This window comes from Mesocricetus auratus, unplaced genomic scaffold, assembly GCF_017639785.1.
Source record: "Mesocricetus auratus isolate SY011 unplaced genomic scaffold, BCM_Maur_2.0 Super-Scaffold_15014, whole genome shotgun sequence".
Lineage (NCBI taxonomy): Eukaryota > Metazoa > Chordata > Mammalia > Rodentia > Cricetidae > Mesocricetus > Mesocricetus auratus.
The window spans coordinates 18,797,439-18,821,300 of NW_024429186.1; the positions used below are offsets into that span (position 1 = coordinate 18,797,439).

The 23,862-nt window shown below is 46.2% G+C and overlaps 1 protein-coding gene across 1 annotated transcript in view; it reads right to left on the reverse strand.

Annotated features, from left to right (window-relative positions):
* The window catches only part of Kcnk13 (potassium two pore domain channel subfamily K member 13), a 91,224-nt gene extending 67,665 nt beyond the window's left edge, over positions 1 to 23,559 (reverse strand). The window contains exons 1-2 of the mRNA XM_040742636.1: positions 22,544 to 23,559; positions 21,091 to 22,139 (exon numbers count right to left, since the gene is read on the reverse strand). Coding sequence (XP_040598570.1) covers positions 21,091 to 21,424 — 334 coding nt within the window. The 5' untranslated portion in view covers positions 21,425 to 22,139; positions 22,544 to 23,559. The remainder of the gene's footprint in view (positions 1 to 21,090; positions 22,140 to 22,543) is intronic.
* Positions 23,560 to 23,862: the final 303 nt, after the last annotated feature.

Consider the following 23,862-nt stretch of genomic DNA (forward strand, 5'->3'; position numbering starts at 1 on the left):
TCTTTCTCTTGCAGATACAGAAATCACAAAACAAACAGAGCCTCTTGTTCTCGGCTCTCTGTGGACACAAATTACTGCTTGTTCTTGTCTAGAGTTGGATTTGAGGGACTTTACGGAAATGGCAAGAAAAACAATAATTCCCCATTGACTCTGGGATGAGTGGTTCCCTAACCCGCCAGTAGTGCCCATACCCTCAGTGACAGCGATGCAGGGTCAGGGGGTGGGTGGTGATTAATCTGCATACTCTGACACTTGTTTCATGGGGCATGTGGAGGGATGTCCTGGAGCCCCTCCCCTCCATGGCTCTAGCACCCATACTTTCAAAGAAGGGAAGTGACATAATGGCAGGGCTGCTGGAGGGGAGAGGGGCCCTCTCACATCTCCATGCGAAGGGCGGTGCCACTTCTGAAAGAGCTCAGAGCAGAAGTTCAAAGAGACTGAAGTGAGAAGGAACCAGTTGAATTAGAACAGACCAGAGAATCCTGAGTGAGAAGAATGGTACCCCTGAACACTCGAGGAGTGTGGTTAGAGCCAGTTGTCCCCTAACAGTAGCACAGAGCTGAAGCAGTCAACCCCAAATTCAAGACAATGACATCTCGCCAAGAAGGGACGCCCCAAACATTTTTAGGGTTAGGCAGAACTTCCCTTGGCCATCCCATGAGGACATGTGAGTTGGCAGAAAACTACAGGATATGCCAAAATTGTAAGGCAATTCTAGAATTCAGATGATCACTTCCAAGAATGAACAAAGATCAAACTATCAAGCAAATACAGGAGTCCCCAGAAACGGGAACCTGTGTTGTAAGACAGGATGTGCCCTGCTGCCATCTGGTTGCTTGCTGTGCCAAGAGAGGAAGACATCTTCAGAGAATTTATGCTTTCAATACGGTTTCTAGAAACTCAGAGCATAGCCTATAAAACAATACATTTTACACAATACAAAAATAATGGATGTTATTATGGTATAGAGAAAAAGGCCCCCAGAAAAAGCCCAGGAATGATTCATCCCTTGACACCAAAAAGAACATGAGGAAGAAATAGTCAAAAGACAGGCAAAGAAGGCAGCCAGTCTTTTGTTGAGAAGTCCTTGAGGAGGAAGAAGATTGCATGGCTGAGCCCAGAAGAGGGAAATTGACGTGGAAAGAAAATTGGGCTGATGAGTGAGGTTTTCAAGTTGTCAGGGAGGGAAATGATCAGAAGACAGAAAGAGCTGGGGCTGATGTGAACTCTGGAGAGGCTGCTCCTGCTGCCAAAAACAGGACAGGCGCAGGAGACGCTTCAGGAAAGCACAGTACCTCTGCTTGACCCTCTCATTATAGAGAGGCTAAGCACCGGCATCTCGGTAATAAGCAGGAAGACTGGAAGTCAGAGTGAACTCCGACTGGAAGGAGATACCCTTGTAGCCTGTCCTGGTCTGAGAGAGGAAAGAGGAGCCCCTTTATTTGCAGGGTGGTGATGGGGGATGTCCTTCTGTATATATTTTTTTCCTATTGGTTGATGACTACAACACTGATTGACCAGTAGCCAGGCAGAAAGAATAGGGGGGGTTACTGGACCAGGAGAAGGCTGGGGGAGGGAGGCAGATAGAGAGGCCTTGAAGAGGCACCATGCTGCCCAAGGAATAACAGGCCAGATTATGGGTAAGCCACGGCCTTGTGGCAATAATAGATTAATAGAAATGGGTTAATAATTAAGACAGAGCTAGCCAATAAGAAATCTGAATCATTGGCCAAGCATTTTATACTTAATATAAGTCTTGGTGTGTTTATTTGGGGCAAAGCGGCTGGGGGACCAGGTGGGACAGAAACCTCCATCTTCAGGGCAGGTCTAGTTTTCATGTACTTTTTTAATCCCCTAGACATCTCCATGCAAAGATCCTGGATAAGATAACCCATGTGACTGTGCAATCTGAACATCAACAGAAATTAGTGTTAGTTTCCTAAATCTGATGCCTAATATCTAAGACTAAATCTTCCCAATTGGTGGGAAAACGGCAGACACTGAGATTGAACAATTCTGTTTACATGAAAACAAACACAGACATGCTAATTTGGAAGATTCCTGGGGAGTTTCAGTTCCCAGAGGCCATGTCTAGACAAATGGAGGAATTTTTCAGGCAGATACAGGAGAGAACTTGCATCCTAGGGATCAATAACCAGAACAGTGAAGAGAGAAGAGCTTGCTGTGAATGTAGCTGAGTTAGGAGGAGTGGAGATAATGGATCCTGGGGTCTGGACATCCAGGCCTGCCTCCTGCGCTCTCCCTGGGGAATGTATGCATGTGAAGGACTCTTCGTCTTTCTAAGCTTGAACTTTCAGATCCATAATTGAAGAACCTCTAGTCAAACGGTTTTCAACCTGTGGGTTGTGACCCTTCAGGGGTTGAACAACTCTTTCACAGGGGTCACATGCTAGAGATACTTCTTATTAGAGAGTTACATTACAGTTCATAACAGTAGCAAAATTACAGCCATGAAGCAACAAAATAATTTCATGGTTGGGGGTCACCACAACACGAGGAACTGTATTAAAGGGTTGCAGAACTAGGAAGGTGGAGACCCACTGTTCTAGTCAATGAAAGACGTGTATGCTGGGCCTGGCACACAAGGAATTCTCTGTCTGTGTGTCGGCTGTGCTTGCAGCTGCTTTGTTATCATCGCTATTTCCACCCTTGCCAGAATTACCTCAGGACCCGTCTCTCCCACGAAGATGTTCCTGGGTCAGGGCCATTCCCTACCAAAGAGCTGGCTTTTCCATGTGAGGGCAAGCATCCTCACTGGCATTGCTAGTTAAGACAATATGTCAAAGAGAGAGAGACGGAGAGAGAGAGAGAGAGAGAGAGAGAGAGACGGGGAGAGAGAGAGAGAGAGAGAGACAGAGAGAGAGAGAGAGAGAGAGAGAGAGAGAGAGAGAGAGAGAGAGAGAGAGAGACAGACTATCCCTTCAAAGAGTAAGCCAGAACAAATCTTTACTTGTGAGAGTTCTCTGCTTCCAGTGTGTGGATTCTGGGAATTGAACTCAGGTCTTCACGCTGGGCAGCAATCACCTTTATCTGTTGAGCCCAGTCTTTAAGTTGTTTTTTTGCTAGGTGTTGTGTCAGAGCAGAGGGATAAGTAACTAATAGTCACAGGCTGGAACTTCTGACCAAGACTTTAAAAATAGAGTATACAACCATTTTGTCGTGGGACTAAAGAAGGAGCATGTACGGCATGGATTAGACAGGGTTCTTCATGCTGGTCCCATGTTATTTTATTTTCTCCTCACAGCTACTCTGATGCTGCTGTCACCAACGTCGTATTATAGATGGAGAAACAGAGGCACCTTGCAAGGGTACTTCCCTCCATATGCCCAGGGCTCACAGCTAAAAGAACAAAGAGGCATCTATGGGGCTCAAATACCACATTCTCAGAAGCAAACAGAATTTTAAAAAGGCAGTATCCTTTTAAATATTTTTCAAAATTATTTTACGGTTTCATGTGGATACATCCAAGCTATAAAAATCATCATGACCAAACTGACAAAATTACTGTTTTCTTTGTGTAGTCCACTGTTCTGCATTCTGAGGTCACCTGTCCAATATCCTCAGAACTGAATACGTCTTTCGCGGGCCTATTTGGATAGGCAATCCTCTTCTCAACAGAAAGGCCAACATGTCCACTCAGAAAATGGCTTGTTCAAAGGAAAAACCTCATTTTGGGCAGTCAACTTCCAGTTTAGGTTTTTATCAGGGCCAACACTGATGTGATGAGAGAATTGACCAAAGGAAAAAATGCTGGAATAGAAATTTCTGGCATGCGGACTGGAGAGATGGCTCAGCGGTTAAGGAATTTCTGGCATGAACTATGGAGTTTCTTGGGTGGGAAACTGGATTCGTTTCTTTGGACCAGGCTTCCTATGTGCAGTGTCACTCAGTCTTTCTGAACAGATCCAGTCCATGGTTCTCCATATGGGTTATCTGTGCTCTGAGCTCCAAAGTAGGGCTAACTCCAAAGATAAGTGTTTTTAACCAACCCTTAGGTACTTCCTAGCACACACAACGCAACGACTTTAATATTGGGCTGGGAAGGGAAGAGAAATTGGAGCCTTAGTTGGCTAATGGAACAGCAGCTTGAGAAGAATCCATGGCACGGTTAGGCAGGTGTTCATCCTATGAGGGATGGGACTCTTACCGTGGATGTATGTCAAAAACGACACTTGGTTTGGTGACTGTTGATACCATTAGCCTCCCCAAGCGGGGAAATTTGCACCTGTTTTCTAGGAGACAATGTTCAGTTCTGTGACTTTCTCCTTCAAGCTGATGTCCAGAACCCTTCTGAATTAGTATGTAATAAGTATGAAGAAGTATGCTGCCCACCTCTAGCCTACCTACGCCCTGCATGATGAGGGTTACATTCTGTGGGTGTCCCACTTCCACACACGGGTTTCACTTTGCTTTGTGATAGCCCTGGTCTCATCTAGAGCCCACATCACATCACAGTGCCTCCAAAAGGAAACTGATATGCCTAAAGCTGACCACTGAACGCAAAGCTTCTAATAAATTACTGTGTAGACACATCTGCCCTCAGCTTCTTGAAACTCAAGTAATATTTTTACTTCTGAAATTTTCATACTCATTCTTTTATGGACCATTAGCAAGAATTCTGATGCCCCAGAGATTTATCTAGGGCATCAACAAGGCCACTGGGGAGGGATGACTTGAACAGGGGTGGGGACAGGTCCATGTCTGACGCCCTCTACACTGGATGCTGTCTACAGTAACGTCATAGGCAATGCAGCCCCGAGAACATTCCTCACACACAGGGTCAACTGCAGTGGGAAACCCTGCTTGCTGTACGTTGCTAACAGAGCTTAGAAACAGCCCACTGCAGTTACGCTAGAGCCCTGCACGAGGTGAGACATCTCACTGCAGTTACACTAAAGTCCTGAGCATGGCGCTTTAACAGAAACGGGGCCACATAAAAAGTTGCTTAGGAGTTTTATTTACGTTCAAAGCTAAATACAAAATTTTCTAAAGATTTGGAGTGGATCCCTCAACTTACGAGAAACCCCAAAGAGGCTTTTCTGTCTTCCATAAAGTCTCTGCGATGTGGCCATGTGGACCTTCAGCCTCAGCAGTCACATCCTTAATGTGCTATGTAAATTGTAGTACTTTACAATTCTAACTTAACCTCCTCTTGAGCAATGAGAGTCAATAAGTCACAGATCATGGACTGGCCAGATGGCTCAGTGGGTTAAAAATTCATTTAAGTGCTTTCTTTAAAATGGGTATGAATTTCTAGACAAAAACTGTAACACCCCCCCCACCACCGCGAGTCCTTGGTGATGAGACAATTCATCCCCAGGTGTTGGGTCCATCTCATAGTGCCATGGTGCGCACACAATGGGAGGTGGGGGTCGTAAGTCCCATCAGTTGATCTGAGGGGAGACATTGGTTAAGAAGCAGGAAAAGGAAGCAAGGTAATCAGTCCTCTCTACTCTGCTGTTTCCTCTGCTTGATGATAAGACGTAGGATCAACTCTATTATTAAGGGAGAGGATCTCACACTTGCTTTGCTTGTTGTAGTTCAGCTGAGAAACTACTGTGACCCCACCACTGTCAGAGGAAGAGCTTCACTGGGGAAGTCATACTGTCGCTGGTGGTAGGGAAATGCAGCCCAGCTCTTCCTGTACCCCGAGGAGTCCCCCCCGCACATGCCAGTGGACCTTGTTCCAAACCCCACATTCCTAGATCTTCTGTGGAAGTATTCCACCCCATTGAGAACAGGACATCTAAATGTCTAACGCCTTGTGGATCCCTCAGTACTCATCAAGAATAATATCGATATTCATGGTTCAATCCCTGCATGATGTTGGCATCTCTGGGCATGCTACATTTCAGACTAGAGCTCAGTCTTCCTCCCAGACACTAGAGCATTTTCCAAAACCAACATGGACCCTGTCCAAGAAGACCTCAGAGATGCTATTTTTCTTTCCTCCTGAGCTGTCATATGCTCACTGAATAGGAATTGATATATTCTTAATTACTGTGCTGCATTTCCTCTGAACTTGTCACCATTTCTGGTCAACAGATCTTAACTTCCCTATAGGGAAATCTTTAGCCTGCTACAAGTTCATGCTTTCCTGGATAAGTCTCATCAATGAAATACCCTAAGTAGAAAGGGCACTTGTGCCTACTGATTTGGATGACCAGAAGGAAACCAACCAGAATGGAACAAAATCTCCATGCATCTTATCAGGAGAAACCTGGAAGTCCAGTGATTAAACTGGAAGCAGTTAGAAACAATTGCATGTGGGAGGCTTACTGGGCAACCGTTTCTTGAGTTTTTGTCCAATGCCAGGTGAGAAGATCGCTTGTTTTTTTTTTTTAATTTTAATCTCAAACTTAGCCCTTAAACCAAGAGACAAGAAAGAAGCCAAACACAGTGATGAATGGCAGGTGCTACTCAGCCATGGGCAGGACCATGGGATGTAGCAAGCTGCTCAAAGTGAACAGTCGTGGTCCCTCTTGAATAGTTAGCTTGTGCAAATGTGAGCCTGGGGCTAGGTTTCCCATTTTCCCTAGAGGAGTCTGGTTTTTGATCTGGAATTGATTTTTTTCAAGTTTAGCACATAGCTGATTTTTCCCAAACACTGAGGCTCCTGAGAGCTGGTGTTTCTCATTCCATTCTGACCTACCTTCTGACATCAGTGGCTTCACTCTTGAAAGATTTACACCATAGGAACAGGCAAGTGCTTGGACTCACTTTTCTTTTGAGATAGTTGTTAAACACTTGCCATTTTTTTTTAAATCATCAGTAAGCCAAATAATGCAGTCTTTGACCTACGGCTTATTGGTTATAAATATTTTAAATATAAAACAAGAAGCAGTGTTAAATAACCACAGAGAAGAATTGTACATCCCCAAAATCAGGATTTGTGACAAAGAGTGCCTGTGGCACTACAGCCACAGCATAGGTGGTGGTCAGAGGGACGCCATCACTAGCTGATGATGAAGGGCAAAGCCCCAAGGTGGCTATTGGTCTCCTGCACCATAGAGAGTGCTCTGTAGTCATAGCACATGGAGTGACACCATTTACCCGCGTCTCTGAAGCCTGTGGCCACTCATACCCCAGTGGTGACCTCAAGACTTTGCAAGAGTCTAGAGTAACATATGAGCCATCAGAAAAGAAGGGTGTGTTGACTCAGTTGAGAAACAGGCACCATGTCCCAATGCCTTTCCAACTGTTACACGGCAATAAACAGCCTTCAGTAACCACACACAGCAGCCACAGTGGCGAGGCGGTTTCCCTCTTCCTCTTCATACACAGTTTGACTTAGTCCAGGTTTCAATTTCTATTTCTATTACAAAGAGCCTTGGACAATCAGGAGATAGGGAAGGATACTACATACTCATTAAAGGAGAAATTCGCCAAGAGGATATTACAATTCTAAACATCTATGTACCAAACACAAGGGGACCTAAGTTCATAAAAGAATCACTATTACTAAATTACATATTAGCCCTAATACAGTGAGAGTGGTGACTACATTATGGGCAATAAACAGGTCACCCAGAAAGAAACAAGGTGGAGAAATGCTAGAGTTCAAGAATAACATAAATCAACCAGGATGTGGTGGCACATGCCTTTAATCCCAGCACTCGGGAAGCAGAGACAAGTGTATCTCTGTGTGTTAGAGGCCAGCCTGGTCTACAAAGCTACACAGAGAAACCCTGTCTCGAAAAAAAAGAAAGAAAAGAAAAGAAAGAAAAAAGAATAACATAAATCAAATGGGCCTAACAGCCATCTACAGAACACTTCACCCCAACACTAAAGAGTATACTGTTTTTCTCAGCAGTCCATGGAATTTTCTCCCAAACTGACCACATATCCAGATACAAAGCAAGTGTCAACAGGTATAAAAAAATGAAATAATGCCCTATCTCCTGTCTGACCATCATGGATTTTTAAAAAGCTGGACATTAACAGCAATAGAAACAGCAGAAGGTACACCAACTCAGGGACACTGAACAACTCACTACTGAATGAAAATTCAGGCAGAAATCAAGAAGGAAATCTAAAAAGTTTTAAAACTGAATGAAAATGAGAGCACAACATACTCACACCTATTGGACACAGTGAAGGAAGCACTAAGAGGCACATTCATAGCGCTAAGTACCTACATTAAAAAAAAATAAAACCCCAAACCTGAAGAAATTTCATACAAATAACTTAGTAACACATTGGAGAGTTCTAGAAAAACAAGAAGAAATAACACCTCCCCCAGAAAGAGTAGATGGGAAGAAATAAACTAAGAGCTGAAATCAATGAAAGAGAAACAAACAAAAAATAATACAAGAATTAATGAAATGAAGAGTTGGTTCTTTGATAAAATCAACAAGATTGATGAATGAAAGACATGGAGAGAATACCCAAATTGACAAAATTAGAGATGAAAAGGGAGACATTACAACAGAAACCAAGGAATTTGAGATAGTCATAAGGAAATATTTTAAAAATATGTAAGCCACCAAACTTGAAAACCTAAGAGAAACGGATGAATTTCCTGATATACATGATGCACCAAAGTTGAATCAAAATGAAATTAAAAATTTAAGCAAACGCATAGCCTCTAGTAAAATAGAAGCAGTAATTAAAAAAAACAAAATAAAAAACTCCCCAGGGACAGATGTAACTAGTGCAGAATTCTACCAGACTTTCAAACAAGAACTAATGTCGATACTTCTCAAATTACTCCACAAAACAGAAACTGAAGGAACATTTCATATTTTTATGAAGCCACTATACCCTGATAATAAAACCATACAAAGACCCAAGAAAAAAAGAAAACTCCAGAACAATATCTCTTATAAACATAGATGCAAAAAATTCACAATAAAATACTTGCAAACTGAATTAAAAAAGAGCATGTATCATGCACAAATTGGCTTCATCCCAGAGATGCAAGGATTGTTTAACATATGTAATTTAATAAATGTAATCCAGGACATAAACATACTGAAAACAACAACAACAACAAAAATCCCATGTGATTAGCTCATTAGATGCAGAATAGACCTTTGATATAGTAAAGGAAACATATAGTAAACCCACACCCAACATTATTTTAAGTGCTGAGAAATTCAAAGCATTTTTTTCTAAAACCAGGAACAAGACAAGGATATCTACTCTCCCCATACTTATTTAATATAATGTTTGAACTCTTAGCTAGAAAAATAAGACAACAGAGGAATATCAAGGAGATTCACATAGGAGAGGAAGGAGTCAACATATCCTAATTTATAGATGACAATAATTTTATACATAAAAGTTCCCAAAGGCAAAACCAGGAAACGTCTATAGCTGATAAACACCTGTAGCCAAGTAGTAGAATTAACACACAAAATTAAAACACAAAAATTAGTAGCCTTCCTTTGTACAAATGACAAACATCCTGAGAAATAAATAAACAACACCTTTCACAATAGCCTAAAAGCAACAACAACTTGGGAAAACTCTTGAAAGACTAATAAAGTGAAAAACTTGTATCGTAAAACAAACAAAACAAAAATACCAAAACAACAACAACAAAGTAGAATATATGAAGAGCTGAAAAACAAAACCCTGAACACCGAGAAAGCAGCCCAATTAAAAATGGGATATAAAACCAAACAGAATTCTCAAAAGATGAAATACAAATGGCTAAGAAATACTGGAAAAAAAAGTTCAGCTGGGCAGTGGTGGCACACACCTTTAATCCCATTATTTGGGAGGCAGAGACTGGTGGATCTCTCTGAGCTTGAGGCCAGCCTGGTCTTACAAAGTGGGTTCCAGGACAGGCTCCAAAGCTACACAGAGAAACCCTGTCTCAAAAAACAACACAAAAAAAAATCCTTAGGTATATCCTTAGTCATCAGGGAAATGCAAATTAAAACTGCTTTGAGATTTCATCTTACCCCATCAGGATGGCCAAGATCAGTGTTACAAAGGACAATGCATGCTGGCAGGGACGAAGAGAGCACATATTCGCTGCTGGTGAGCATGCAAACTTGTACAGACTCTATGGAAATCGGTGTGGTGCTTCCTCAAAACGCTGAAAATAGATTTACCACAAGATCCTGCTTAAAACGCTTAGCCATAGACCCAAAAGAATCTACATCTTCCTACAGAGACACTTGTTTATTCACGTTCATTGCTGCTCCACCCATAATAGCCAGAGACTGGAAACAACCTAGATGTCTATCAATTATTGAATGGATAATAAAGGCGTGGTACATTTACTCGATGGAATACTGCTCAACTATTAAGAAAAATGAAATTATAAAGTTTGCAGGTGGACGGATGGAGCTAGAGACAACTGTCCTAAAGACAAATACTGCATGTTTTCTCTTATATGTGGAGTTTGGCAGTTAAGCTTTAGATGTGTGTATTCCAACCATAATGACAGCAGAGGTTAGGGAGCGTGTAAAGGACCAGGGAGGAGGAGGGCATCATCCAGGCAAAGGGAAATGAGAGTTTTGTGTTAAGGAGGACTGAATGGGGAGGGAGGTGGGAGAGTGGGGTAAAGGAGGGGGTATAAGGAGGGGCAACTAATAATAAAGGCCTTTTGAAAAGCCATATGGAATCCTACAACCATAGACACTTCCTAAAATGTATACGTATATGAAAGGAATTTAAATGGAGTCTCCATATAATGAGGGAGACAATGCTCCAACTCGACATCTTACACCACCAAGTAAAGCCTTCAGTACCAGGAATGGGTTGCATCTTGTTGAATAGTGGCTAAAGGGGTCCCATAGACCCCCCCCCAAACATCATAGGCTACTGCCAAGACTGTGGATTACTCTCAGTCACCTGACGGTAAGACTAGTCCTGAAAAATACTGCTTATTTAAGTCATCAAGCAAGGAAAAATCTAGCTGGGGCCCAACTAGAAGTTTCTCCCCTATTGACTAGCATTCATGGTGCTAGCAGGTACTTTTCACACTGCATAAGGAGAAAAGTAATCGTCAATGTCACCCAGATATAAACCCTGTGCTCTATAACAGAGACCTGTCTGCAAGATTCGCTGGCGCAGTAATGGTGCAAATGTCATGGGAATAACCAACCAGGGGTTTTCTTTTCTGTTTTCGATCTCAAGGCCCACGCCTTGAGGTAGAAACTACACACGCCAAGTGGCCAAGACCCTGAGACGACAGGTCACAGGCCCAGGGAAAATCCTGCTACTGCTATTCTGATATCGGAACACAGCAGTAAAACAATTCCTAAGGACAGAATGCTCTACCTATAGATCAGTGTCTCACTCATCCCTGGTCAGAGAGGTTTCTCGCAGAAGATGGGAACTAACACAGACTCTGGACAATGCTCAGAGACTGGGAGACCTGGAAGCACTCGGCGCTGAGTGCAGTGTCCTCACCAAAGCCCTTCCCCTCCAGGCTCAGTGAGCTACGCCGAGGAGAAGGTGGAAAAGTCTGAGAACCAGCAGGGGCGGATGAGTCTCAGGAAATGCATGTTCCAGACACAACAGGACTGACACACGTACCAATTCACAGAGACTGTGACAGCTTGCACAAGACCTGCACAGGTTCAGACCAGATAAAAATCTCAGCACTGGGAAGGGGAAGCACCCCTATTTGTGACTGATACCTCCTGAGAAAGGGGAAACGTCAGTTTTCTCTAATGGAATGTCTCTGAGTATATCAGCCACTCTAGAGCAGGCCAACCATTCCCAGACCATGCCCAGGAGTAGTTTTTCAATATAAAATGGACTCCATGTTTTGCTTCTAGTTATTTTTGTGTGTGCATGTGTGTGTTTGTGTGTGCAGGCACTTTCTTTTCTTTTTGCTTTTTTGTTTTATTGATATAAAATATGCTGTATTTGAATTTTTAAAGAAAAAAATTTAAAGTTACAAAAAGGAAGGGTCATGTTTAGACATAAAAATGAGTAGTACCTGCATATGTATTTATAATCACAATTAAAAATATGACTTACAGAGCTATTATAGTGGCAAGTAATTAGAAATATTGAACATCCATGCTGTGGCTGTGGAACTCATGTGACCTCAGGAAGCCAGAACTATAGGAAAAACACTTCTCAACCCATTCTCTGCTATTACACAGGTACCAGGACAAGACATACATCACAAGAAAAGAAATGTCTCTCTGTGGCTAGAGATGCAAAAATCTTCCATTAAGCAGTAGCAGACAAATGCCCCATCACAGAAAAAGGTTTATGCAGCCTGAACAAGTGGTATTTATTGTGGGACACAAGGTTGCTTCGATGGCTCAGAGGTTACTAATGTGATACACTATATCCATCCCATAAAGGGTTGAATCACAAGGTCCTCTGGACAAAGGCACACAATAGCTCAACTAAGCACTAACTCCCTTTATGGTTTAAAGAAGAAAAAGGATGGAAAGGAAGCCTGGGATCTGGTAGAAGGCTCTAGAACCAACAAGCCATTGGTAAGAAACAGAGGCTTTCCCCCCAAGAGCAGGATATGGTAAGAGGTCCATGCTCATCATTTCTGCTCAGTGCTGTGCTCTAGACTCTAATCAGGCATGAAACTGAAGATGTAAAATTTGCAGACTGCAAAGAGATAATTAAAACTGTATCTATTCAAAATTCGATGATCTCCTCTATATGAAACCCTGAGGAGACCACTAAGATGTACGTGAGTACAGAGATATCACAGGATTCAAGATCAAGCTGATGCAAAGGCCAAGTCTGCTCCTACACACCTGCATTAAAATAAGTCCAAGGAAAACTAAGAAAGGGATGTTATTAAGGATAAAATACTTGCAAAGAAACTAACCAAGAAAGTCTAACAGTCACACCCTGAAAAACCATAAACATTGTTGAAAAAGATTGAAATAAAGAGGGAGGCAGCTCATGGTCACAGACTGGAAAACTTCGCATTGCTGAGTGGGAGGTAATATTCCCAAGGTAGCCTGCAGAAAGGACCACGGCGATCTCATAATTCTCATGGATGTTTTAAGGAACCAAGAAAAGCTAAGAATGGTCTTGAAAAAGAAGAATGACGTTGGAGGGCACACCCATCCTGATTTCATAATTTACTGCCAAGGCCCCATACCCAAGGCAATGGTGTAAAGAGAGATCCTTTACATTGATGGAAAAGAACACAGTCCAGTAATCAGCCCTCAGATTTGTGGTCAACTGATTTCTGACAGAGGTGCCAAAACAGCTCTGTGTGTGTGTGTGCTGGGGGTGGGAGCAGTCTTTCAATAAATGTTACTGGAACACCTGAACTTCCACTTGTGGATGAGTTCCACCCACATCTCATGCCGTATGCAAGTATTAACTTGGAAGGGCCAGCAACCCAAAGGCAGAAGCTACAAGGAAACAGGCACAAGTCTTCATGACATGAATTAGACAATGGCTTCTGAACCAACACTAAAAACATACACAGCAAAAGGAAAAAAGTTAGGGACTACAAAGATGGCTCTGCCATTAAGAGCACTGACTGCTCTTCCAGAGGACCCAGGTTTGATTCCCAGCACCCACTTATTACTCCATTTTCAAGGATATTTAGCTCCTCCTTCTGGACTCTACTGGTACTGCAATCAGGTGGTACACAGACATAAGGACTGGCAAAAAAAATGCCCATACACATAAAATAAAAATAATAAAGACACGAAAAAGATTGAAAGAAAAAATAGATGAATTAGACTTCAGTACAATTTAAAGCTTTTGTGCTTCTAGGAACACCATGGAGTGAGAGAAAAGACAATTAGCCTACAGACCCTGTTTTGACAAGGGCCTTGCATCTAAAACACGCAACACATCAACAGTTTCCAGTAAAGAACAGATAACCCAAGTGAAAACAGGCAAGGAATGTGAACTGATGCTCCTTTCAGAAAGTATACGGAGGGCTCAGTGTGGTGATGCGCACCTCTAACCCCACGACTTGGGAGATGAGGCAGAAGAATTGTGAGTTCAAAGCTCATCTGGACTACACAGGGAAGCCCTGTCTCATTACACACACACACACACACACAGAGAAACACACACACACACACACACACACACACAGCTCTGGGCACGAACCTTTGCACTTCCTGTCTCTGTCACTGCCATTGGCATTTTTTTTTCCTAAAAGCAACCCAGTGCCACCGGAAACTGCTGTCATTTTCTCTCCTTTGCACCGCAGGCAATGGAAGGTTGCAACACCACCTAAAGGCTGAGCTAGCTGCCCGTGCAGATATAAGCAGAGGAGAGGCCTGGACAGGGACAGAAGCAGCAGGAGTGTGCGTGGCTGTTGTGTTTTTCTCTCACTGTACTGGATGCTAAGTGGGGTGTTATTTCCAGACTGCACAGGAAAAGTTACCTTCGTGAAGGTTCATTTTCTTGCCTCTGCTTTCCATTTGTAAGCAGAGGCAAAACTTGAGACAGGCCCAGTGATGCTGAGTCAAAGACCAGCGAAGCTCACAGCACAAGAAAGAACTGGAGGTGAGATGGAGCTGTGGAGACAGAAAAGTTCTTGCTGGGCCTGGGGGGTGCACGCCTGCAGTCCCAGTACTCGGGGGACTGAGGCGGGATAAACGCTGTGAGTTCGAGGCTAGCATGGACCACATAGTAAGTCCCAAGAGTCTGGACTACAGAGTAAGATTCTGTCTCAAAAACTAAGACAGGAAGCAAAGAAGGGAGTGAGGGAAGGAAGGAGGAAGAGAGGAATGAAGAAGGAAGAAAGGGAGAGAGAGAGAGGAAGGAAGGATGAAGGGAGGAATTAAGAAGGAAGAAAGTGAGGAAGGAAGGGAGGGAGGGAGGGAGGAAGGAAGGAAGGAAGGAAGGAAGGAAGGAAGGAAGGAAGGAAGGAAGGAAGGAAGGAAGAGAAGCCACAGTCGGGCCTGGTGGCACAAGACTAATCCCAGCTATTCAGAGACTAAGGTAGGAAAGCCTCAAGATGAAGGCTACAGAGTTAGTTCATGTGCAGCCTGAGAAACTCAGCAAGACTATGTCTCAAAATGAAGAGAAAAGAGAGGCATAGAGTTCAGTGACAGGAAGAAGGAGGAAGGAGAGGGGGCAGGGAGGAGGAAAGACAGGGAGGAGTGTGGGAAGGTCTTCAGGAGCAGGATGGAGGAGGAGAAGGTCAGGAAAGGATGGACTCTGGGTTATTAGATATGAGGGTACCTGGAGGGTTTGGGAATGCTTTCCCTGACGGGCATGAGACAATTGGGAGGCTGCAAGCTTGTGGTGGCGGCATTGGATCCAAGGTCAAAGGATTCTGCATTGTCCAGAAAAAGCATCTCAGTTTTATTTACAAACATGAAGAATGGCGGTAGGGATGGCCTTTGGGCCCCAGGTAGTTGAGTTCTGTCTTGATCATATTTAGAATGACCAAAAGAAGTACTCATCTACCAGAGTGGAAAAGTGGCATTGGAAAGAAAAAAACAGGGATGAGTAGACTGAAGGAGGGCAAGGTAGAGGACAGCAGGTGGTATTTGTGCCAAGTTTCCATGCACACAGAGAAATATAGAGCTAGTTACAGATAAAAGCACAAAAACAGGCTAAGGGGTTGCTTAAAAACTATTGGTGATTGCAATTAGAACAATGGTTTAAAAGTCAACAAACAGACACAGAACTTCAACCCCATGTTTAGATGTTTAAAATGGCCATTGGCACATGAAGCATGAATGGAGGAGCAAAGCTAGCCCTGTTGAAGCAGAGTTAGGCAAGTGATGAACAAAAAAATTTCTGATGACTTTACATGCCCTGAAACACAGTAAAATGTTGTCTTTGGTGTGGTTATGAGATGGAGAGTGGGGGTGTCAATGTTCCTTCCAGCTCGAGAAATCTGTGACACAGTGGAAAACTGGCTCGAACACATACAGGCTCCAGGAAACAAAGAAATGTTCAAAGAAGAAAACAGAGAATTGTACAATATGCACATTCTCGGATCATTATGTGATAATTTTAGCAATAAATCAAAGCATAATTATAGTGCCAACCTCACCGAACCTTTAAAAAGCAATTTTTTGAATAACATTTGAAATGAGTTAAACAGCTCCATAGAGAATGGGCGAGAATATTTATCTTAGCCATAGAAAGGATGTGAATTAGGAAAAATACCCTGTCAATCAAATGAGTATTTTTTTTCTATACCAAAAAAAAGATCAAGTCCGTAAGAAGGTAGCTGAATAAGATAAACATTCATCAAGTTAATTTACTCTTTCTCTCTCTCTCTCACACATGTGCATTTGTACATCCATGAGAGAGCAGCTTCCTGTCATCCCATCACAAAGAGAGTCCTGTCATCCCATCACAGAGAGAGAGAGAGTCCTGTCATCCCATGAGAGAGAGAGAGTCCTGTTATCCCATCACAGAGAGAGAGTCCTGTCATCCCATGAGAGAGAGAGAGTCCTGTCATCCCATCACAGAGAGAGAGTCCTGTCATCCCATGAGAGAGAGAGTCCTGTCATCCCATCACAGAGAGAGAGAGAGTCCTGTCATCCCATGAGAGAGAGAGTCCTGTCATCCCATGAGAGAGAGAGAGTCCTGTCATCCCATCACAGAGAGAGAGAGAGTCCTGTCATCCCATGAGAGAGAGAGAGTCCTGTCATCCCATCACAGAGAGAGAGAGAGTCCTGTCATCCCATGAGAGAGAGAGTCCTGTCATCCCATGAGAGAGAGAGTCCTGTCATCCCATCACAGAGAGAGAGAGAGTCCTGTCATCCCATGAGAGAGAGAGAGTCCTGTTATCCCATCACAGAGAGAGAGAGAGTCCTGTCATCCCATGAGAGAGAGAGTCCTGTTATCCCATCACAGAGAGAGAGAGAGAGTCCTGTCATCCCATGAGAGAGAGAGTCCTGTCATCCCATCACAGAGAGAGAGAGAGAGAGTCCTGTCATCCCATGAGAGAGAGAGAGTCCTGTCATCCCATGAGAGAGAGAGAGTCCTGTCATCCCATCACAGAGAGAGAGAGAGAGTCCTGCCATCCCATGAGAGAGAGAGAGAGTCCTGTCATCCCATCACAGAGAGAGAGAGAGAGAGAGAGAGAGAAGAGAGAGAGTCCTGCCATCCCATCACAGAGAGAGAGAGAGAGAGAGAGAGTCCTGCCATCCCATGAGAGTGAGTCCTGTCATCCGTTACAAAGGGAGCCCTCAGCCTTGAAGAATGATCTTAACATAGCATAGCGCACTCCGTGGACTCCTCAGAACTGTTTGAAAACACTTCAATGGTCAGTTGGTTGGGTCAGTGACACTGTGTTATTCATCAACTGCTTAATCCAATGGAAAACTCAAGACACAGAAAACCTGGGTACCAATGTGCTAAGAGCTAATGGGAAAGGAAAGGTCAGGAAGTGACTTGGGATCTGCTGGGGACAGTGGACAGACATTTGTCAACCATCATGGTAACTGGGGAGATGTTCAGTTGTCGAGGACTGTGAAACATGATGCTGGGAGGTGTCAGTCTTTGTCTACATGGCAGGTGTCACTCAAACCTTGCCTTGTACTGGCAGACACTGGTAAATCACAAAGCTTCCTGGAATCTTACTTTAGGGCACCTAAAAACCATCACAACCGAGGAAAGGGGATGCAGTATCTAACTAGGGGTCAACTCTTCCTACAGAAATAGTCTCAGAGGAAGAACAGGCATAGGGGAGAGTTCTGACTGTCAGCTTGCCACCTCACCTCCAGCTGAGCAACTTTCAGCCAGCGAAGAAGCTCTCTGAGCCTTGGGATCCCTTGCTTTTTTTTTTTTTTTTTTTTTGGTTTTTACGGGACAGGGTTTCTCTATATTGTTTTGCAGGCTGTCGGTCCAGCCCGGCCTCGAACTCACAGAGATCCACCTGCCTCTGCCTCCCGAGTGCTGGGATTAAAGGCATGTGCCACCACCGCCCGGCGGGACCCCTTGCTTTTCACAGACGCCTGTAGCCAGCACCATGGGGTCTCTGTAGGGGTTGAACACATATGGGGGTGCTCACTGTGCTTAGCCCTCAGAGGACAGCTAAGAGGCCCTGCATTCGTGGGAACACATGTAAATCTCAGGAAGGCACATGGGGTACCACATTAAAGGAAAGAAGGAGCAGCATGGTGTGTGTTCCCGGAGGAAAGCATGCGATGGTCAGAGGAGCTGGGAGAACGCATCTTCGGGTCGCAGGAGGAAGTGTGTGCACACACAGGAAATACGTCACCCTCCAAAGTGACCGAGAACCCCGTGTGAATTGGACTAGAGTAACCTGCAACATCAGGAGGACGTAGAAGTAGGAAACGCCTCTTGTCATCCTGTCTCAAGGGCAGGAAGCCCAGAACTCTCTCCTGTAGCCCAGGCTCATCTGGGAACTGCAAATCCTTACAGCTGTCTGGCCTGCAGGGTGGTATCTGAAAGTCAGACTGGGAATACCTTGGTGGGGCTGCTCTCTCCAGGACCCAGTTGTCCCCCCAATGCCCTGCACCCCAAGTTATACTCATCTCCACTCATGGTCTGATCTACCAGTGTTCTCCATCCCCCATGGACAAGTGATCAATAAAAGAGGAGCAGATGTGGTCAGCCATCATGACCAAGGATCCCAAGAGCATAATTAAACTTCTAAAGATGGCCCTCTGGATAAGCGTGCGGGGGGGGGGGGCAGTGGGGGTGCTGAAGAGGCAGTGTTGGAGAAATGCCTGGAAATTCAGAAGGAAACAGGGCGGGAGGGAGGGACAGGAAAGGGGAAAGCAGCAATGGTGGGGAGGGCAGACCAGGGTGCCAGGAGAAAGGAGAGGTGCTTCTTGTCTTTAGCTGGATTGGGTGCTTCCATATCAGAACCAAGCAGTGTCCTCCCCACAGGCTAAAGAGCTCACATAGTGATCATCATCCCCCTCCCTTCTGTCTATGCTCTGAAGGGGACAGGATTGATGCTGGTCACCTCGAGGGACTATCCTGTGCTTTGGAGACTCCAGGCAATGGGTTAAATGAGAGTAAGCTAAGAGAACCAGGGGAGGGCATGTCTGCTTTGGTAATAGAGTGAAAAGAGGCAGGAAGAGGGGACCAGAAAGGACAGGAGGGCAGAAGGCTCGTATATGGGAAGACCTTAGGGATGAGAGCCCCAGAGTCACAAGGGAGGAAAGAGGGGCATTTCCTTGTGTTATAATGGGATGGTTTTAAGTTCCCATAAAGAGACAAGGAAACACTGGATTCAGTTTCTCGTTGCTTTGGCTATTAGACCAGTCTTCTTTGAAAAGAGCTGCTTTACACAGGACCTCAAGATTGTTTGGGTTACAGCCACATCAGATCCACTTCTCTGCAGTGGTGTGGAAAGGAAGAGACTAGAATTTAGAATTTAAGGGAAAAACCCACTGCATTTCTATTATTATAAAGAAGGCATTCAGAGGCAACAGGCTCAGGGGAACACAGGAAAGGACCAGAATGAGGGGTAAGGAGAGTGAGAACTATGTCCTGGACAGGACTTGGATGCCACAACCCTGAAAATGTCCCGGTAGGAGATGAGTAGCTGATGAGAACCGGGCTTCTCCGCATGGCAAGTCTGAGCCTCCCGGGAAATCTTAGTTGACATGCCACAGAGGAATGAGCCTTTTGCCCTCCCTTGAGTGGGCACAGACTCTCACTGGCCGCTCCCAGCTCCTTCTCCCCACGCCCACGCACTGCACTGTTCTTCAGCTAGAACATTCTAAGGTGCACTTGCTATTGTTCCCACAGAAACGCATCTTAAAGTGCAGCAGAGAGCAGTTGAACCTTGCCTCACAGGATCTGGGTGGGAAAAGATGTTCTCAGCACAGGCATGAGGGAAGAAAGCACTGGAAAAAACCCAAATGTGACAGTGCAGAGAGGAAGATCGTTCCTCTTTCTAAATGACTAACAGTGAACCTCTGGGGGGGGCAATGCAGAATGACAAGGGCTTCTAAAGTTGGACCGCCTAGCGCAAAGCACTCGAGTACAGCTCTGCTGCGTCCCTTGTCAAGCAAGTCCTCTCTGCCATGCCATTTGCTGGCCAGCTGAACTCATGGGTTCCTGGCTAACCTTGGGAGCTCCTCCTTGGCTCATTAGGTCTGTGGCTCGAGACTCCTGCTTGAGGGTCCCTTTCCCCTGGCAGAATGTGTCCACGTCGCCGCCAGAGCCACCAGCAAGCCCTTCTAGAGAGCGCAGGGGCCCTGGCTGCTGAGAGTCTGGCACACTCGTGTAGGTGCAGCGACTTCTGTGCGACTTCCTTCCCTCCTCTGGCCTTTCAGAGCCCCTCTCCCCCACAGGCCTCTTTCCCCAGGACTTCCACATTTCATTCTCCTTCCTACCGGCTCATTACTCAACTATACAGCAATGGTGAAGGTCTTGGGAGCGTGCCACACAAATCCTCCATTTCCCGCTTCATTCTGCAGAGGAATAGCGGAATCACTTGACGGTAGCCTGCCACACCATTCTCAGAATTCTCAGGGGCTCAGCTGCCTCTTGGTGAGTTCTAAGTTCTTATCCCCACTCCATCTGTAAGTCACCAGGCCTCCTTAGCAGTTTTCTCCAGTCCACTCATAGTCAGCCAGGGACATCTGGATGCAGCCTCCGATGCTCCAGAATGTACGGGGTGTCCCTTCAGCCCCTAAACTCCATTCACAAGTACACAAACTAGCTAGACCCAAGGTCTCATTCCCCCTGGTTCATCCTTGTCCCCTGGTTCTTTGAGCTCCATTTTACACTTCTGCCTCTTTCCAATTTGGAATTCCGGGCGTCTCTCGGTAAGTTTGAAATCGTGGGCTTTCCTATGAGCAGTGGCTTGTGCATAGTCAACACTCGGTAAACGGTCCAAGCTTTCTAGCTCTGTCTGTATAAGGCGCTCCCCCCGCCCCGCCCCTAAAGAATTCACGTACTCAGCCCTGTCTCCTAAACCGAATCGGCTGTCTACAGAAGCGCTTCCTCAATTTAAGAACTATTCAAATCCCTGGGGACTGGCTAAGAAACAGCAGCTGGTTCTGGTCTGGGCAGAGGTCTGGAGTCATGCTCTAAGTTCCCAGGTGTAGCTGGGATCCATTTACACTTGTTGATCAGCCCCAGCGGGCTCATTTCGTGCAACATCGCTTGCCCAGGTGGAGAACCCCAAGGCCGAGATGCTCCGTCCCGTGAGGGCCCAGGAAGTAGAGTCATCGAGAGACCAGCCGGCTCACTTACCTATGGTGGACACCACAGTGCCCACAAAGTAGAAGGCACCGGTGAAGTCCCAGCGAGGGCGCACGCTGTCCATGCGGATGCCCGCCCTGGTGGCTTCCTCGTAATGACTGAGGAAGCCGCGCAGCTCTTCGCGGCTCAGGTTGTGGCCACGGCTGAAGTTGGCCAGACGCTCTTCCCAGCGCTGCTTGGCCTGCAGCTCGTGCGCCAGCTCCAGCGCAGAAAAGACGGCGGCGCCGCCCACTAGGTAGAGCAAGATGAGCCCTGCGAGCAGCAGGAAACGCGCGTTGTCCTCATTCAGGTGACCCGGACCACAGCCGCACCCTCGGCCGGCCATGGCACTGGAAGACAACCCCGCGAATGCCGCGGCCCGCAGACTCGTGCCCACGCCCTGGGAAGATCAGGCTCTACCGGCCCTTAGCCCGCTCCTCGTGCCGGCTCGCCCATGCCCGCCGCGCGCTCCCGCAGGCGGCGTGGATCCCTGGCCGCAGCCCTGGCTGTTCTTGTGGCGCCAGATCCCCAGCCCGGACTCGTGGTTTCGAATCCGCTTTGTCTCCGCTACCTCCCGGTCCGCCCTGGAGTTCTCCTTAATGGTGAAGATCAGAACGTCGGGGCGCAGTCTGCTTCGGCTCGGTACGAGGGGGCGAGCGCCCCGGGACTCACCAGATCTCCTGATCCTGCTCAGTTTGGGGAGGGGGCGTGGCGCGCCTTCAAGGCAAACTCGAGAGAACTTGAACTCATCTTGAAGAAAAGGCCGTGAGTTCAGACAGAATCGGCGGGTAAGGTGAGCATCAAGGTCCGGGTTCCTCGGACCATCGCTTACCACGCTATGTCAGCTGTCTTCCGTGCCTCTCCAGATGGATCTGCGGTGCGTATTAGTGGCAGTGTCCTGATGAGCCTCTGCCCTCCTGAATCACCCAGGCTTAGGGGCTGGAACGGGTTTGGGGCAGGCACGGACGCAGGGACAGTACGGAGAGGCAGATCTCATGATCTGCCGCCGGCACGGATGTCGGCCAGGCACACAGGCTCTCAGGCAGCACGAGGGCGGACCGCTGGGGAGGAGAACAGAGGGGGAGGTTGGAACAGTGAAGGAAGTTAGGAGCATCCTCCCAGGCAGCCCTCCTCGACTTCCCCCTAACCAGAGCGCCCTGGACCTTTAAGCCCTTCACTGGTCGTTCTCTGTCGCCACGTGCCGGCCCTGCCAGTGGAGAACCGGCCAAGGACAGCAGCCAGGAGAGTTCCATCTCTTCTACCCGGGCTTGGGCTTGACTGCCTCGGCTCTGTAGTTCTTGCGCAGTCAAGGGCTTTGTACCGAGTGCTCCTAGCTCCAGCATGCAAGCCAGCAGCAAGGCTCTCTAGTGAATCGCTGGGGAATCCACCCTGAGACCCCCAACTTGCAACAGACTCAGGAGCCACGGCTGCGTTCGGGTCTTACTCCCCTCCCCCACAAACGCACCTGTTCTGTGAGATAGGTTCAGGATAGTCCTTGGCTCCCCTTCTCAAGCGGCACTGCCCTGCCCAGTGAGGCTGGGAGCAGAGGTCTATGCTCGGTGCTGTCCTCTCTGCGGGGCGGTTCGAACATTGCAACAGGTGGAGCCCTGCTGCTGCCAACCGCGGTGACTCCACCCGGTGTCCGCCTCTCAGCCCCAGGGCCAGTCTCCTGCGCTGGTCTCTGCCCGCGCTCGCCGGAAGCTCTGAAGGCCAACCTCAGAGCAGTGATTCTCCCACACGGGTGTGCAGATGCTTGGAGTGATTGCTTAAGAACAAGGTCGAGAGCCTCGATGGTCTGCGTGGGTCCCTCTGGGGCCAGAAGAGGGCGCTGCGTGCCCTTTAGACACACCTGATCCCTAGCGGGTTCTCCATTAGCACGCCGACTACTGCACAGGGGACCGAATGTGTCTGCGTGAAGGAATGGATTCATAGGCGCCCGCGATCTAAATAGAATTTCTCCGCCTATGGAGAGAGAGTGGTCCCAGGAGACCCACCCACGACACTCGCCAGAAACAGAACTAGAAAGGCTTGCAGTTCTGTTGAGTAGATGCAAATGCGTTTGATGAAAGCAACTCTGGCGATTCCCCTTGCATTGTCTCCTGGAGAGGAGGAACTTAAGAACTTAGAACTGGATGAATTTCACAATGATACCACACACCGACACCTATATTTACAAGTGACAGCTACTAAACTTGATAATAAAAAAAAATCTATCTGCGCCTCTCTATTCGCCAACCCATTCCGTTAGGATGTGTTTTGAAAGGTTGTAGACACTTCACCCCATCTCCACCCAGTGCTGGTCCTTATTTAAAGTTCTATACTCAGATTTTGCCTTTGGGGTAAAATTTGCATGAATGACATGCAAATGTCCCATTAGATGAGTTCTGACAAATACATCTTTGGGGGCCAAATAATGGTCCACCTCCCTCCTCATCTAAGTGCCGTCAACTGATCAAAGCTCCCACAAATATCACCCACATGCCTGCAGAGGTAACCATGGGTCTGCCTTCTTTTTCTACCCTGGATTAGTTTTCCTTTATAAAACTCGGCTTTGCCTATTCCGGTCTCCAGACTCATGAGAGACATAATCGAGTGTCTTGTATAAAGTGTGCTTCTGAAGCATATCCATGTTACATGTCCTAGTCATCATTTTATTGGCTCTTCATTGTTTGGACATGCCATGTTTTTATTCATGTTTTGTGACAGAAACCAGGAATGTGAGAACATGCCATGATCATAAATAAAACTGTTAGGAAACATGAGTTCAATTTAAAAAAAATAAAG